The 17110-nt window shown below is 41.3% G+C and overlaps 1 protein-coding gene across 3 annotated transcripts in view; it reads left to right on the top strand.

Moving 5' to 3' along the window:
* The window catches only part of SOS2 (SOS Ras/Rho guanine nucleotide exchange factor 2), a 49073-nt gene that overhangs the window by 12400 nt on the left and 19563 nt on the right, over positions 1 to 17110 (top strand). For all 3 annotated transcript variants that reach the window (XM_021403531.1, XM_021403528.1, XM_021403530.1), the window contains exons 4-10: positions 985 to 1149; positions 1790 to 1993; positions 3481 to 3624; positions 6813 to 6923; positions 8661 to 8759; positions 15508 to 15635; positions 15995 to 16650. In XM_021403531.1, coding sequence (XP_021259206.1) covers positions 985 to 1149; positions 1790 to 1993; positions 3481 to 3624; positions 6813 to 6923; positions 8661 to 8759; positions 15508 to 15635; positions 15995 to 16650 — 1507 coding nt within the window. The remainder of the gene's footprint in view (positions 1 to 984; positions 1150 to 1789; positions 1994 to 3480; positions 3625 to 6812; positions 6924 to 8660; positions 8760 to 15507; positions 15636 to 15994; positions 16651 to 17110) is intronic.

The raw sequence follows: 17110 nt of genomic DNA, 5'->3' as shown, positions 1-17110 counted from the left end.
TTTATTTGTTTCAAAATGCTGCAGAAACCAAGATAGGAGAGAACACGTAGATCCTGTTCCGTGTATACTGTAGACTAAGATGTGTATCAATGTCCTTTCAGTTACTGTTAAATATCACTGATACCTTCATTTTAAAATCTGTAAATCTGCAGTGATGTTACAAAAGAGCAGATACAGACATTATTGTTGCTGGGTTTTGAGCAATGTGACCATCTCTGTTTTTAGGTATAAAAGGTGTAGAGCTTCTTACTTGCAGTCAAGATTTCATGCCACGTAGTATCTATGCATATTGTGCCCGTGAAGATCTTTTTGTTAATGATGAAACAATACTCTGTTTTTTGGTTTTTTTTAGGCTAGTGTTGAATCACATTCGGGTCTGTACTGAATCAGTAGATTGATGCTGTTTCAAACATTGCGCTTTTTTTGTATTTCTTTTTCTGTTTCTGGTTCATAGCCTACAAGATGTTTATTTCCAGTGGTGGCATGGATGTGCCAGAGCTTCCAGCTGCATTGAGAAAACGTGATTTGGGCATAAGCAGAAATCAAAGCACTTTTCAGGCACAGTTCCTGTGCTCTGAGATTCAGTGTCTCAGTTTGTGACAGTGAATGGGATGGGAAGAGAAGTTAGGAAAGATAGCAGCGTTTTGTAAGACCTCTCGACAACGCTGGCTTCCTTTTGTGAAATCTGCATTAGAAGTATGTGGATGTATGTACAGAGCCTGTTTGGTTTTTTAATAGGTGTTACACACAGTATAGAAGTTCCTCTAGTCAGGATACAGCAAATAGCACAAGGAAGTATTTGCAAGCATTTGCTTTGAGGCCGTTGATCAAGTTTCCTTTTGATGTCCTTTGCCCCTGCTGTCACATTACCGTAAATGATCAACGCAGACAAGATCAGTGTTGGTAGAAAACCAAATGTACTAATGTCATTCCAAATGAATTTTTGGAATAAATAGCATTTTTCTTCTTCTTTTCAATTTGTAGGAGGTCCTAGGTTATAAAGTAGATTACCATGTCTCTCTGTATATTGTGGCTGTCTTAGAATACATCTCAGCTGACATTCTAAAGCTGGCTGGAAACTACGTTTTCAATATACGACACTTTGAGATCTCCCAGCAGGACATCAAAGTATCCATGTGCGCTGATAAGGTAAGGAGGGGCTCTAAAATAGTCTGCTGGACAGGCAGGTTTTTTTTAGAGGGTATGTCTGAAGTAACATAGGAGGGGAGTCTCACTTAAGTACAGAAGCATTGCTCTTTATTTGTGCCAGAACTGTCACAGTAAAGACTTCACCTGAACTTGAGCCTGCTTTGGATCAGTAATATTTCTTATAAAGAAATATAAGGACAGAAAAAGTTGTCCTCTGTTAGTCAGCTGTTACTGTCCTCGTGATGTCACTTTGTCATGACAACTGTTTCCTTCTTTATAATACAGAAAAGGTCTTTAGTTTTCCATCTTCATTAATATGAGAAACGTTTTTGTTGAATTTTATCTTTCGCGGGAGGGTTTTGTCCAAAGCCTAGGCAATATGCCTCGGTTTCAGAGTTGGTTCTGCATGAATTGTAACTTGTTTTCTAGGTCGTACTAACATATAAAGGGAAAAAAATGGCTTTGGCAGCCGTTCCAGCCCTCTGCTGCCAAAGTTTAAATATTACTCCCTTGTGAAAGTGATCACAGAAAGTATTGTATTAAAAACTCAAAGGATTTCTCTGAACACATTGAAGTAGCTGAGCTTGAGCCAAGTGTTAAAATCAGGCTTGCATGTAATTTTTGCAAATTTCTTTGCTAGGTTTTGATGGATATGTTTGATCAGGATGACATTGGCTTGGTTTCTCTCTGTGAAGACGAACCTTCTTCTTCTGGGGAACTCAATTATTATGACCTAGTGAGAAATGAAATTGCAGAAGAAAGGCAATACCTCCGGGAGCTGAATCTGATAATAAAAGTATTTCGGGAAGCTTTCCTGTCTAACAGAAAATTGTTCACACCTAATGTAAGTCCTTTAGTAGGTTATTGATATGTAATGCTAGTTTCTGCATTAGTAGCCGTAACATACCAATTTTACATTAACCACGTTGGAGGTAAAAAATTGAATATGATTTATGGTATGTCAGTGCTTAACAACTGTTGACTGTATATGAAATAAAAGGAAGAAATTGCCACCAGTAGTATGCAGAGAGTTGTTCTCAGAGTGAAGCTTAATGGATGAGATTCCTGGTCGAATGCCAAGAGATAGCTGGTGCCTCTTGGTCATGTAGGTAGTAGTTACACTTCTGCTTAACACAGAAATTGTCTACCTGCATGTCCAGTGAATGCAGATGGATACTTGAATCAACATTTGAAGTCTACTCCTGGGCACCCTTTCTGTGGAAACTGCAAGTGAAACAGCCCTTGGCTCCAGGTTCACCAGCGTGTGATTGACTGTAAAGGACATCTCGATTTGATAAATGGTTGAAGTGCTTGATAATTGACTGAAATTATATTTGTGGCAAATTCTATTTTCAGGATGCTAGTCCTAAAGGAAAAGCACAGCTCATCTAACTGAAGTAGTAGTAATGAGAGATGGGTGAATCCTTTCAAAGGAGGGAAGAGAAGTGGACCAGGACAGCAGAGCCTGAACTGGGATTCCTAAATGGTTCCAGAAGGTTTTAAAAAGAGGCAGCAGGAGACATTCCCATTAGTGCTGAGTGTGGAGGTCCCTCAGCAGCTGATAGTACATCAGAGTATTATGCAGATATGGGGACAGAATTGAAATGAAAAGGAGAAGGGAGTGATGTTTTGGAGCTGAGGAGCAGTCTGTTGTTATTGGGGAATAGATAGAAAGGACTTGGATTGCTTGTTACCCTGAAGAGCTTGCCGTGGTGTAGAGCTAGCAGGAGGTCAAATTTAGCTGCACGGTTAGGGTAAGAGCAGAGAAAACTTTTGAGAAGTATGATTCAGAGGGGTCACAAGAAGAATGCAAGTTGTTGTAGAGTTGGGTGTGTTTGTGGGGTGTGAATTTGAAGTCTAAAAGTAGGACTGGGAAAAGGAGACAGCCAGCTCCTCTGTACCCAGATAGTGTTTTGCTAAAGTAGCCAAGGAACGGCTTTAGTTTTACCTGTGGTTTTGAGGCTCTGACCTTGGAGCAACTTTAAATTGCCTCCTTCCTGTTGTGTTCTGAGAGAAGAACCAGCAGAGGAGAAAACAGCAGCTGTAAGCTGTGGCTGAAAAGGACGTTTCTGTCCAAAGCACTGAACAGACTGTACCAGGACTGCTGCTGCTCCTGGGAAGGATGATGTGCTTTCTTTTGCTGAGGTGAGAATTGTGCAAAGCTGGATGTGCCCATACAAGCCTGCAGGCTGAGGAGGCCATGTAATTTAACTTTCTTCCTATCTCCTCTCCACTTCCCTCTCGGTTCAGGCTTCTTGAAAAAGGCTCTGATATTTACATAAGCAAGGTACATGATTCTAAACGTTACTAAGATACGTTTCATGTTTGCAGGATATCGACGTGGTATTCAGCAACATTTCAGATATTCATGAGTTGACAGTAAAGCTTTTGGGATTGATTGAGGATACTGTTGAAATGACTGATGAGAGCAGTCCTCATCCTCTGGCTGGCAGCTGCTTTGAGGATCTTGCCGAGGTAAAGGTTTTGTTTTGTTTTGCTCTTAATGTTTTCATTTGGGGTTTGTTAGGTTTTTTTAAATCCCATAGTTATGTTTTCTAAGAAAACATTTGGTCACGACTCAAATATCTCCAATAAATTTATGAGTGTAAGTAGTTCTGATAAGTTTTGAATGGAGGCCTTCCCCAGCCACTCTTTAATAGGTAAACTGAAGTGTGCTTTCTACCTGTCGCAGAAACTGCATCAAGAGGGTAAGCACAAAACTAAAATCTTTCTTTGGAGTGGGAGTTAATTGTTGCAGTTCTGTAGGCATGTGGATTTGAAAAGCCATTATTTGGGATTGCTTACTGCAATGTGGTGGTACGTTGATTTCTGTAGACTTTGGTGTCGGGCCCAGTGCTACCCAGACGTTGTAGCATTTGAACACAGGTCTGTGAGATGAGTGACTTGAACTCCTCTGACAGGTATTTTGGGATGAGGTGTTCTGACCTCACATATGTTCACATAGCAAATGTGAAGTTCATGGTTTTATATTAAAAGTGCTGTGTTGAAGTAAACTAGAACCTGCTCCGTTTCACTGGAGTATGTCTTATTAAGTATGGAGTAAGTCTTAGTAAGTAAATTAAGCATGTCTTAAGTTTTGAAATCAGAGGAGTGCATGAACCCACGGGTGCCATGTGGAAAATAATTATCAAGAGCGTGAAGAGTAAGTGTCCTTCAGCCCATGTGCTGCTCACTTAGGAATATTCCATAGAGGTGAAGTTTTGCTGGCTTTAGTTAGCCACTCATGTAAGATGTCAGTTGAAAAGTCTGTTAGAATACGTCTTGGTTCTTGAAATGTTAAAGTCTATTTGCTTATACAATGATAAGCATTTGAACAACAAAATAAAGTAGCTGCTGTACTGAAATTGAAAAAAGACTTAACAATTGGATAAATGCAGCTAAATGCAGATAAATGGAAAACATACGTATCTCTTCGTTGCAAAAGCTGCTCTTAGGCAGTCTGTGCTTTATGGGAAACAGCTCCATAAGTAAAAATCTGGCTTGCTTTTCATTAACGGAGAAGCTTTACTAGGCAGTGAAGAATGTTATTTGTCAAACTTATTATGCAGCTAGTAAGTTTGAATTTTACAATTTCAGTTAATACAGAAGAAGATCTACTTAACAACTACACAGTTCATTTGATAATCTCGCATGTTACAATCATCTTTCTGTGAACACGTGTCAAAAGGATTGTTAAAGCAGTTTGAAAGTGTAATGTTCACTTGCTCTGCCTATCTCATTGCCAGGCTCCTTTGCTTAGTGTTGCCATTGTAAAGGTCCTTCAACTTATCTGCAAGGATAATTAAAAATAAACAGCCCTTGCAAGCTGGAATTTTCCTGCTTTGTCTGTTTTTCTGCATCAGTCCTCTGGAAGGTTTCAACGTAAATATTTTGGTGTTGTTGAGACAAGGAAGTATGGGGAAAATAAAAGTTTTCCCTGGTGTGAGAGAGAAGCAAAAGCACGGTGCCTAACACATGAGTGGAAATGGATATCTGCTGATATGATGGTTTTTTTTTCTTAACTTGACACTAAGTTTTTCAGTCCTAGGTACCACAGTTTATTATTGCCTTGGATAATCTCATGAGTGATGTTCAGTTGGTGATGATGTCAGGACGGAGGGCAGAGTGTCTTTGTGCCTCTTTTGTAGTGCCCTTCAGAAGGCAGCTAACAAAGCAAAGTTGTAATGAGTAGATTGGAAATTTGTTATCCTGGTATTTGCATTTTCATAAGAGTTATTGCAGGTATTGGAAGTTGGAAGCTGCTGCACTACAGTAAAAGGGGCTGAAGAAGACAAACACCAATCCAGAACTATATGTTGTATTAAGATAACGTAGATAGGCTTTTTGTCTTGGCTGGTATGGCAAAGAGAAACCACATGTGCAGTGTTATCTTCCCCATCTTTCATTTGAATGTTGTCAAATAGGACTCCCATGTTTTATGCTTCTAGATAGTGGAATGTATCAAAAAACAGCCTGTAAAAGTGCATTCAGATTCAGCTCAAGAAAATCAGCCTGCTCAGTTGGTGTCTCCTCATCTTTCGTTAGCTGCTGCTGAACTGCCAAACCTATTGTCTTCCCCACTGAAAGATAAAATCTGATGCAAATGGGCAGTGATGATTAGAACTTGTTGATGTCTGTCGAGTGATGATAAGAATTTGCATGTGAAAAGAGGATGCATTCTTTGCGTCCTATTTAATTCCAGCTGTCCCATGAGTAAGGTAGGAAATCCCTGAGTCCTCTGAGCATGCGTTGCTTGAGACTTCACCTGATGTTCAGATGAGCCTTTGTTGTGCTCTGTACTCTCAAATTCTACAGCATTCATTCTGAAGAGCAGTTCTGCATTAAAGTGGAAAGCGAGATGTGCTTATTCTGGGCATCGTGCCATCAGTACAGGATAACTCTGTGATTCATGAGTGATTCAGCCCAATGAATCTGCAGACTCAGGAACAACTTGACAGGCTTTGGAGCAGGTGATCTATGGGCAGTCATAAATCATTCCTGCAGAGCTTCATGTGAAGTCAGGTTTTATCCCATCCTGCTGTAGTTGATGTGACAGAATCCCAGCCAGACAGCCCATCCAGAGTCACGATTTCTGTGCCTGAAACCCTTGGAACTTCAATCCAAAAGAATCTCAGCGTAGTTACTCTCTCCCAGAGTGAGAGAGATACTTTCCCAGCTTTACAGCATGGCCGGAGAATGTGTGGAAGATGAGAGTTTACAAGGCAGCCCTTAAGCACAGCATTCTGAAATGATGGTGGTACAACAATGCCTCCTTGTGACAGTCTCCAAAGTTCACCTGAAGTGTTACTTTGCTACACTTCTTTCCCAGCTGTTTTTCATACTGGCAGAGAGGAGTTAGGTAAACCATTCTTTGTGAAATGCGTGTGGACTGAGAGCCAGAACTTTGCTTGTTTCCCACTGTTTCAGCAGGACAGTTTGTGTTAGTGATAAGTATGGTAGGATTGCACACAACTCTTTCTCAGCATTCTTCAGTTAAAAAGTAGAAGTAGAAAAGATTTGTGAATTAATTTTTTCTTGTTGCAAAATGGATCTTTGGAAAAATTCTGCTTGTATATTAGCTTATTAACTGTATGAATGTTACCACGGGCAGGAAAATATCATGCATTCTTCTTGTATGTATATAATTCTCTGCCTTTATTTAGGAGCAAGCCTTTGATCCATACGAAACCTTGTCCCAGGATATTCTCTCTCCGCAATTTCATGAGCATTTTAATAACTTAATGGCAAAACCTGCTGTTGCTCTTCACTTTCAGGTAAGTGCAAATGAGAGATACTGAATTGGTTTGATTCTCGTGTTTTGAAGGTTTGCAGTAGAGGGTTATCTCTCATACCTGCTGTTTCTGTTTTGCTTTTTAACACCAAGCACAGGCATCAAGGAGTGATATTTTCATTTGCTTCCTTTCATACCCCTGGTCCTCATGTTTAGCACTGGGACTGACAGTTTTTCTTGACCCGTTTATCTAGCAAGAACATCTGTGATTTTATTTCTTTTAACCTCTGCCCGCATGACGTTTCTACTAAAGATTACTGTTGGAAGAGAGCTGAGCTTGTATGCTTGTTCAGTAGCATACTTAGAGGAGCTGTGTTCCCATCTAAACCCATTGCAGTAGCACTTAGTTTGTAGTTTGGGACCTACATCTCTGCAAGCTGAGATTCCTCTCCATGGTGAGTGTGTCCTCTCCAGCTGTGAGTGCTTGGTGAGCTGGATCATCTCGTTAGCGAATATAAAGCTGAAAACCCTATTCCAGATTAAATTGGAAACGGAGTCATTAGACAGTGAATCTGGACTCCTCTCTCTTCTCAGCATAGGAGGTGTGGGCTTTCCTGGGGATGTTCCTCTACATTTGTCCAAGCCCTGGAGTGAAAATAGAGATCCAGGCTCTGGGCTTTTGGACACAGAGCAGCTGTCTGTGGCAATTGCAGAGCTGTGGCCTTAAGTCTTAAATGGAGGGGAGCGGTCATTTCCAAAATAGAGATCAATAAATTAGGATTCTGTTTGGCCATTATCTTGGTGTGGGTGGTGGCAAGGATTTCCCTGTCCTTTGGAAGATATCTCCTTATCTTAGGAACTGAATTACTGCTGGGAATGGAGAAAGGTTTCTGACGCGTTTTCTAACTCCTAAACTTGCAATGTCTCAACTTCTAAGGAAGGGGAGATACGAATATTAATTTCCTCAAAATGTAATGACGTCTCCATATTTCTGTGGTAAATCGGATGTAAACTGAAACACAGCATGCATAATTCGAAGGAGGAGAGAAAAGGAGATAATTAGAGAGAAATTGGTGACAAATACGGGAGTCCTGGCCGCTCTTGAACACTCCAGTGTTTTCTTTAAGTTCTACAGCAACCTGTGGCCCAGATAAAACGCATTATATTGGAAGTAGATATGAACATTTCCTGAATCGTGTGCAGCGTAGCCATAGTGCATTATTTTTCGGTCTTGTCACCTTGAACTCTTGCTATTAATTGAGTGCTGCAGACAGTGCTGAAATGTAAAGGTGCTAAGGATTGCAATATGAGGGTCTTGTATATCAAAGGCTGCTTATAAAATGAGTGGTGGATGACTTGGTCCTCTAGCTGTTACATTTGATTTGCTGCTTCTGGCAAAGATGCAAACCATTCAGCTGCTCTGGTGCAGTTGCAGCACTTGCAGGGGTTGGAGGTGTTCTCAGAGTTATGGGCTTGCTGGTGAGTATGCATTAAAATCCACCCTAAGCTGCTGATAGGAAAAAGTGATTGCAGAGCCTGGAGGAGTGTTTACAGGTTCTGTTGCTTGATTTGTTAGGCAAATGTTTTTGGAAACTTTACTGTTTTCCTCACTTGTAAGCACAGAATAATGTAAATCAGAAGGGACACCCTGCATGCATCCAACCCATCCATCTTGCTCGAAGCAGAGCTGACTTCAGAATTCCACCAGAGTGCTCAGGGCTTTGTCCTGCTCTGGTTTGAGTATTTCATTATAAGTAATCTTGTTAACTTTCCTTTCCAGTCTACTGCTGAAGGTTTTAAAGAAGCTGTACGATACGTCCTCCCACGGCTCATGCTTATCCCAGTCTATCATTGCTTGCACTACTTTGAGTTACTGCAGGTAAGGGAAGACACACGCTTCCTGCTAAAACCCTTTCTTAATGTGAAGAATCTGAGCTTTGAAAGAGGCAGTTAGATTATACTTACTGCAGCTTAAAAACAAAAAATATGACAAACATTGATGCTGCTGATGATATCAGGGTGTGTCTGAAAAGCAAATTCATGGGAAAAAAATCCTCAAAAGCACGTGCTGCTCTGATAGGAATGTTTGAAGTAACTGTATATGTTATCATACAAACCTTGTCTGAGCGTGAGTTCAAATATAGTTAACAGTGCAATACACAAATCTTTTAATCATTTCTTGTGTTCTGCATTTGGTATCCCTTCATTAAAAAGCTAAGCATAATTTAGATAAGTGTTCTCAGCGTCTGGTCACGCTGCAGTGGTATCTCAGCTGTTCTTACTGGGGCTGGGAGGAGCACTTCCCTTCAGCAGAGTCAGAATGATCTGTTCTTAATTCTCAGCCATTTGTCCTGAGCGCTAAAGGGAAGCGATGCTGCAAGCAGTGCCATTGTTCGTGGTGTACCACACTTTGTGATGAGAAGGGATGAGTACAAGCACTACTATGTTCTTATTTTCTGTCCTCTAAGCAATGGCACTGATGACATACGTAAGCTTTCAGGACTTCCAATTCAGCTGCTAAAAAGTTATTCCTGTAGGATGTACTTTGAGGGTCTTAGCATGCAAATTGTTTACGTTGGCATCTGGCCCACACGAGCATTTGTGTGCATTGAGGCATTACATCCATGAGAAGAGCCTCGCTTGCTTTCACTGCAGATGACTTCCACGTGTTCTGTTCTGCTGTGCTCTAGCAAGGTGGCTCGCATCAGCAGATCCTTCCCTTGGGTATAACAGCAAAAAGCCAAAAAGTAACTGAGCGTGTATCTGTTTTGCTTGCAAGCAAATGTTTCTGCAGTGAGTTATGAGATCAGAGGCCAGCAGTCAGCAGGAATGTAACATCTGACATCCATCATAATCGTTCTTGAATAAGAAAAAGCGGCGTTTGCTGCAGAGAATGCGGTATCTCAAAAAATACGTGGAGCTTTTTTAAGTAGCTGTAGATGGTGTTTAAGAAGAGGTGTCTATTGTGTTAGGAGAGTTTGTAATGCAAATCAGGTGAAGTAAATTATTAACTAAGTGGGAGATACTTAAATGGGCGAAATAAAATATCCTGTAGCTATAGCTTGCATTGCATTAATAGTATCAGAAATTATGCTTTTTTTTTTTTTAAGTTCTCAATGTAAGAAGCTGTGTAGCCGTTGTCCAGGTCTAAGTAATCTATACTCCTTGCATTTCAGAGCAGTTTGCTTGAATGAAGGAAGAGTAGGAAACTTTGCAACCTACAACATCTATAATTTAATGTAAAATCTAATGTAAAAAGGAAAGGAACTCAAGCCTTGAAAAGTAGCAGCTGCTACCTAATGTGGTTTTTTTCTTCTTTTTTGATCATCTCTGCTGCGACTTTGCATATCCTGAATTAGATAAGCAAAATACCGGTCATTTAATTTGGGCCACGAACCACACAGCTGCAGTGTATGCATTACCAGGATTTTGTAGTCAGCTTTAATTCCAAGTGACTTAAAATTTAACTCTGGAAGTGTTTCTGTTGATAGTCAGGTTAGGAAAAATTTTAAGGGGGGGAAAAAAGAAATCCCTCTGTAGCTGTCAGTGAACTGAAGCTGTCAGCTTCAGGTTACCGGACTGTCTGTATCAAGAGCAGCAAATTTACATGACCACAGTTTTAATACTTCATAAAGCTTGTGTTTCTGTGAGGAGAGCTTTGAAAATACAAACTGCAGGCGGTCAGAGCAGTGTGGGTCTGCCAGCACTTAGAGCTCTGTAGTTTACATCTCCCTTTAAAAGCAGTGTAACTTCCCTTACCATAAAGGTCAGTTGTGTATGGTAAGTCTCTGAACTTCTTAAAATGTTGTTCTTTTGTACTGAAACAACACAGGTAGTTTAGTGACCTGTATTATTATTATTATTAGATTGGAGGTTAGGCTAATTAACGATCTATTGTTTCTTAAAGCTGGCAATTAGAGCACATCAGTATGAAATCAGAGTCAAACCCTAAGGCCCAGCTCCAGGAGAATCTGCCCATTAACCCAATTCTCACAAGCTGCACGGTGTCTGTCTGCTTTTCAGGGGAACTATAGCACGTCTGTCGTACTGATGAGTGGTTTATTTTGTGTTCTGTAATTCTCAAATCTAAGATGAAATGCTTAGCATACAAACTTGGAAGTTTTTCCTTCCCTGACAGAAAGGTTGCTTACTATTTGGTCACTGTGCAGCAAAGACTGTTTGTTTTTCATAGCCTGTCTTAGGTTTTCAGTGTTGTAAGAGTTCTCCATCTCCTGGGAGGCTCATAACTCCAGGTACTAGGGATGGGATCAGCTCGTATGTGCACATTCTTAAAACTGCCCCCCAGCTTCAAAGAATAAGGTCTGCAAAAAGTGGTGGTGCTTCTTTTAGCTGTTTTTATCTGTGGCATACAACAGAATTCTCCTTGAGATAATTAGACAGTGCTTTTTTCTATTTAACTAGGGAATTCTAATAGTGAAAATGATGGAAATCTTTTCTTGCTATCACTGCAGTTGTAGGTTTAAAATATGTATTTCATGTCATATTTTGAAGATGTCCTCAATCTACAGCATTGATTTTTTTTTTAAAGCAGAGTGTTTTTAGGGATAGAGAAAGCATTTACTCAACAATATTAGTTTATGTTATAAAGCATTGGTGACTGCTGCTCTGTTACCATTGTGTTTGGCTCTAGGAACCTTGGCTGAAAGAGAACTGGTAAAAATAGAAGTGGAAAAGGAACAGAATATTGAAATGTCATTATTTCTTGGCTTCAGTAGAGAAAAGCTAAGTATGAGACTGTTACTCCTGAAGATAAGCTTCCAAAAAATCTGTTTAAACCCCCCAAAGCCACTGAATTGAGATGTGATTTACAGAAATACCAGCCTGCTGTTTGCTCTTTTGCAAAATAGCAAAACTAAAATGGATGAAAGCAGTGAGAAGGCGTTGGAATGGGCTGCCCAGGGAGCCTGGAGGTTTTTGAGAAACACGGAGATGTGGCAATTAGGGACACTGTGTAGTGGGCATGGTGGTGGTGGGTCAACGTTTGGACTTGATGATCTTCGTGATCTTTTCCAACCTTAATGATTGTGTGAAAATGTGAAAAGCTTGAGAATTCCTTCAAGTTGCAGAACTTTCCTTTTTGGTGCAAAAGCCTGTTTGTGCAGCCATTTTATGCACATTCTAGAGTCACAGAATCATAGAACGGCCTGGGTTGAAAAGGACCTCAAAGATCATCGAGTTTCAACCCCCCTGCTGAGTGCAGGGTTGCCAGCCACTAGACCAGGCTGCCCAGAGCCACGTCCAGCCTGGCCTTGAATGCCTCCAGGGACGGGGCATCCACAACCTCCCTGGGCAACCTGTTCCAGTGCATCACCACCCTCTGAGTGAAAAACTTCCTCCTAATATCTAACAAATCTCCCCTGTCTCAGCTTAAAACCATTCCCCCTTGTCCTATCACTATCCACCCATGTAAACAGTCGCTCCCCCTCCTGTTTATACACTCCCTTCAAGTATTGGAAGGCCACAGTGAGGTCTCCCCGGATCCGTCTCTTCTCCAAGCTAAACAAGCCCAGTTCCCTCAGCCTTTCCTCACAGGAGAGGTGCTCCAGCCCTCTGATCATCTTGGTGGCCTCCTCTGGACTCGTTCCAAGAGCTCCACGTGTTTCTTGTGCTGGGGGCCCCAGGCCTGGATGCAGTCCTCCAGATGGGGCCTCACAAGAGCTGAGTAGAGGGGGACCACCACCTCCCTCTCCCTGCTGGCCACTCCTCTTTTAATGCAGCCCAGAACATAGTTGGCCTTCCAGGCTGCCAGCACACACTGCTGGTTCATGTCCAGCTTCTCATCCACCAGGACCCCCAAGTCCCTCTCCGCAGGGCTGCTCTCAAGGAGTTCTTCCCCTAGTCTGTATAAATACCTGGGATTGCTCTGGCCCAAGTGCAGCACCTTGCATTTGGCCTTGTTGAACCTCATGAGGTTCTCGTGGGTCCTGTCCTTAAGCAGGAGGCAGAAATTTGCATGGTATGTCTGCTCTTGGTTAGCAGCTGAAGATAGGGCACCAGGAAATGGCCTTGAACACCTTGAGTCAGAGGGCAGGCCCTGCTGCTGCATCTCTTTACTGATGTTGATTGCTTGTTCAAGAAATGACAGAAGACAAACCTCACCATGGATTGTTTTGCAGCAGGTAATTACAACACAGGTTGAAGGGAGTCACACTGAAGAACTGTCTTGAAACATGACTGGTAGTGATGAAAACCTACTAGCTCTTGCAAATAGATAACAAATGCATTCTGATTGTGACCTCCGTAATTGATTATCAGAACGTTGTGTGTTTCAAAACACTCTGCTTAACACTTGTAAGGACAATTGCCTTAATGCTGGCAGTGTAGGAGGGGCATTCATCATTTCACTGGTCTTTCAAGCTCCAGTAATATTTTCAAAAATGTCTGTCAATACCAGAGTTCCAGAGAGTATTACTCACTGAATGCAGTGGGAAGAACTCAAGGGGTCATACAGTCTGTCCAAGTCCTGAGCAAAGTGAAAGTGCAAGATAGAAAAGTCTTTAAAATCCTGAAAATGAGCAGTTCAAGTCCATGTTTACGTCCAACGCTTTCGTTTATTGACTAGAGAATATATTCTGCCTTTTCATGTGACTGTCAGGCACAAGATTACCCCTCATTCCTGCGTGTGACTTGTTACATTGTCGTCAAGCAACCCAAAGTCTATGAAATTCTGCCTTTTGATCTTTTCCACTGTTACCTCATCACTGACACAGACAGAGAAACCCCAGCCAGTATGCTACAGCATCACCATGGCATCCTTTCTCTAATGAATGCTGCATTTCATTACTGTTTTCTGACAGCTTTCTGTATAATAAAGTGAAAAGCTAATACTCTGAATTTGTCATCACTGGTATCTTAAATATAGAAATATTCTTATTATATTCTTAAATATACCTGATGTAAGCAGGACCCTTTTCTCCCTTTTCTTAAAGATTTACGAATTTTCTCTGTCTAGCAAATGTGTAATGCTTTTGCATCTGCTATTTAGACAAAAAGAGGCTTGATTAAAAACAGGCATTTGGAAAAGCAGATGTTGATTGAGTGATTACAGAGGAGGAGACGTGCTTGAGGTAATCTGCCTGATCGTCAGGAATCTAGGTGTTAACTCTGGAACTGGAGTGGGTTACTGGACAAGTGGAGGCTTTGTTTTCAATACCACCACCACCAAAAAGCAAAGTATGCCATTTGATGTCTGCTAACTGGCAAAGCTCATTCTTTAGCATGGCTATGCAGGAATTTGTGCTCAGGACAGGTGAGGAGGAAGAGTATTTTATCAAGCTCTCGATAGCTTTTCCTACTTTTAGGATGTTGCTCTTTTCAGGTCGTTTTTATGTTCTTTGCATTTCTGTGCCTCATCCAAAGGAAAAGAAGGGTTGCCACAGGGGTAGACATCTTATTTTTCCCTTCCCTGTACTGTTCCTCAGCTCGTAAACTTCCTAGAAATTTTTGGCTGTGAAGCTTTCATTTTTCTAATGTGCAAGATGGAGGTTGTTTGGGCATGTGAAAAAGAAAAATTACAGTAATTCAGGTTACGTGAAGAGAATGGACCAATCTGGTCAAATCCTGTTCTCTCAATTACTTTTAGAGCAAGCTACATATCCTTGCTGAGGGAACATAGTGGGGAAAGGAAAAGAAGGCTTCTGCCATGCTGAGTGATTGTAAGTAAGATTTCTCTTCAAGTATGGAGGTAAAACAGAGTTCATCCGAAATTGCGTGGCATGTTGTCTTGACATTGCCCAGCAATTCTGTTTGCCTGAATTTTCTTCAAAAACGTTTATACTGTCTTGAACACAAAAGGGGCTAAAAACAAAAATCTCTCTTATTTATATCAGTAGTGCTTTAGGAGTGATGACCTTAACGAAAAAGAGGAATTCTCTGAAAAGGCCTTTCTGAAAGCATACTGCTGTCAAGTGTGTGGAGATATGAAAGCTTGTTACGTTTCAAATTCAAGAAGTTTCAACGTGGTGGCAGAGATGGATCTAGTCCTCGTGCTGATTCTCATCATTTACATTTTGCTATTGGTAGCACATCTCGAATTCCAGACTTCATTTAGTATGGAGGGTTTGTCGTGCAAAGTTGATGTTTCTTCTTGAAGCAGATTAATATGCTGAGGGTGACCGACTTTAGAACAGTAAGAAGAAAAAAGTGAATCTTGGTCATTCCATCCTTTAAATGTACTCTGAAATGTTAAGGTTAATTGAGTCATTGAAGTAACATCACGTGTAGTTACATAAAACAGCGTTGAATCTTGGACTACTTCAAAACTCCAAACTGTTTAACAAAATCATTATCAGTTGTGAAACACGATGTTGTTGAAGAGATAACAGAAAAAAACCTCTCTGACGATTAGCGTCAGTCCTTGGTGGCAAAAGGGTTGTCTTCCTAAACTCCCAACCTCCCTCTGCTTTTGTACAGACAAATGTATCTGGTATATCTTTTGGTTACATGCATTGCTAGTTTTGGGTGTGCTGCTAGGCATAACGCTTTCGTTGACTGGAAGCCATTGATTTCACTGAGTGCTGTGAAAGTCACTGTAGGAATATTTGTCAATCTTCTTCCCCTTCTGTCCTCTCCACAAATCTGAAAGGAAAACATTTATTATGTTACAGCAACTGCAGGAATGCAGTGAAGATGAAGAGGATCGGGAGTGCTTAAAACAAGCCATTACTGCTCTTCTCAATCTCCAGTGCAGCATGGAGCGCATCTACAGCAAACACTCCCCAAGACGTCGGCCTGGGTAATAGCGCGCTAAACTGCGGCGGTTTTCCAGTGGTGGCAGAGAAAGAAAGAAATGATGTGGAAGGCATTGTTGTTGTTCTTCTAGTTAGTGCTTTTCCTTTTCAAGAGGTGTCGTCGTGACCGTTTTCATTGTAAATGGAATAGCGGCCCAAAACTTTCGCGGTCCACTTCAATGAGTAATGTTAATATCTTATTCTTTCACCAGCCAAAGCAGTGCACGTGGCTTATTTGGAACAGTAAACTTGGTTAGGGCATTTAGGGGAAAGAAATAAGGATATTAATTTAGTTAATTTCATTGATTTTTGGTCTCTTGGGATGGAATGTGTCCATCGTGACTTTTTCTTTTATTCATTCAAGGGAGCCAGTCTGTCGCTTCTATAACCGGCAAATAAGAAGCAAGCACTTGGCCATCAAGAAAATGAATGAAATCCAGAAAAATATTGATGGCTGGGAAGGCAAAGATATTGGGCAGTGCTGTAATGAATTCATAATGGAAGGCACCTTGACAAAAATAGGAGCTAAACACGAACGACACATCTTTCTCTTTGATGGCTTAATGATCAGCTGTAAAACTAACCATGGCCAGTCACGGCTCCCCGGTTACAGCAATGCGGAGTATAGACTGAAGGAAAAGATAATCATGAGAAAAATACAGATAATTGATAAAGATGACACATCTGAATATAAACATGCTTTTGAACTGGTGTCTAAAGATGAAAACAGTATACTCTTTGCTGCCAAGTCTGCTGAAGAGAAGAGTAATTGGATGGCTGCTCTGATTTCCCTCCAGTATCGGAGTACTCTGGATAGGATGCTCGACTCAGTGTTACTGCAAGAAGAAAATGAACAGCCACTGAGATTGCCCAGCCCAAGCGTGTACCGCTTTGTAGTAGAAGATTCTGAGGATAACATTGTTTTTGAGGACAACTTGCAAAGCAGGAATGGAATTCCCATCATCAAAGGAGGGACAGTTGTGAAATTAATCGAAAGGCTAACGTACCATATGTATGCAGGTATCCTGTACATTTGTTACACGCGTGTTTTTGAAGATGGTGCTCGTGTGGGTGATGAGATCAGTCCTTTCATCTGTTGTTTGCTTTTTTTGCTGCATTTGCTTAAATGCAACATGAGATTTGCAGAAGTAACCGCTAACTGTTATTAAACCAAGCGGCCTTGCCCGCAGAGCTTTAAAAAAGCTTTGGGCGTGCAGGACCCCTTTCCTCCCCACAACATATCAGTGGTCTACTAGGAGCTGCTGATGCTTTCTGTCAGACCTTTGCTTCATTTGTTTCCTGAGGCCCTTGTGGCTGAAGCAGCAGGGCTGTTGTAGGTGGTGTGGAGGAGGAGAAACGTTGGAGGTCACTTGTTGTGCTTTAGCCTGCTGCTTTCTGAAGTCCCTCAGGAGGAAAGGATGCCAGACCTTGCTGTAAAACACAATATCAAAGCCACAGAAATTAAACTTGTAGCTATTGG

This window comes from Numida meleagris, chromosome 6 (assembly GCF_002078875.1).
Source record: "Numida meleagris isolate 19003 breed g44 Domestic line chromosome 6, NumMel1.0, whole genome shotgun sequence".
NCBI classification, from domain to species: domain Eukaryota; kingdom Metazoa; phylum Chordata; class Aves; order Galliformes; family Numididae; genus Numida; species Numida meleagris.
This window is presented reverse-complemented; position numbering and strand designations above follow the sequence as displayed.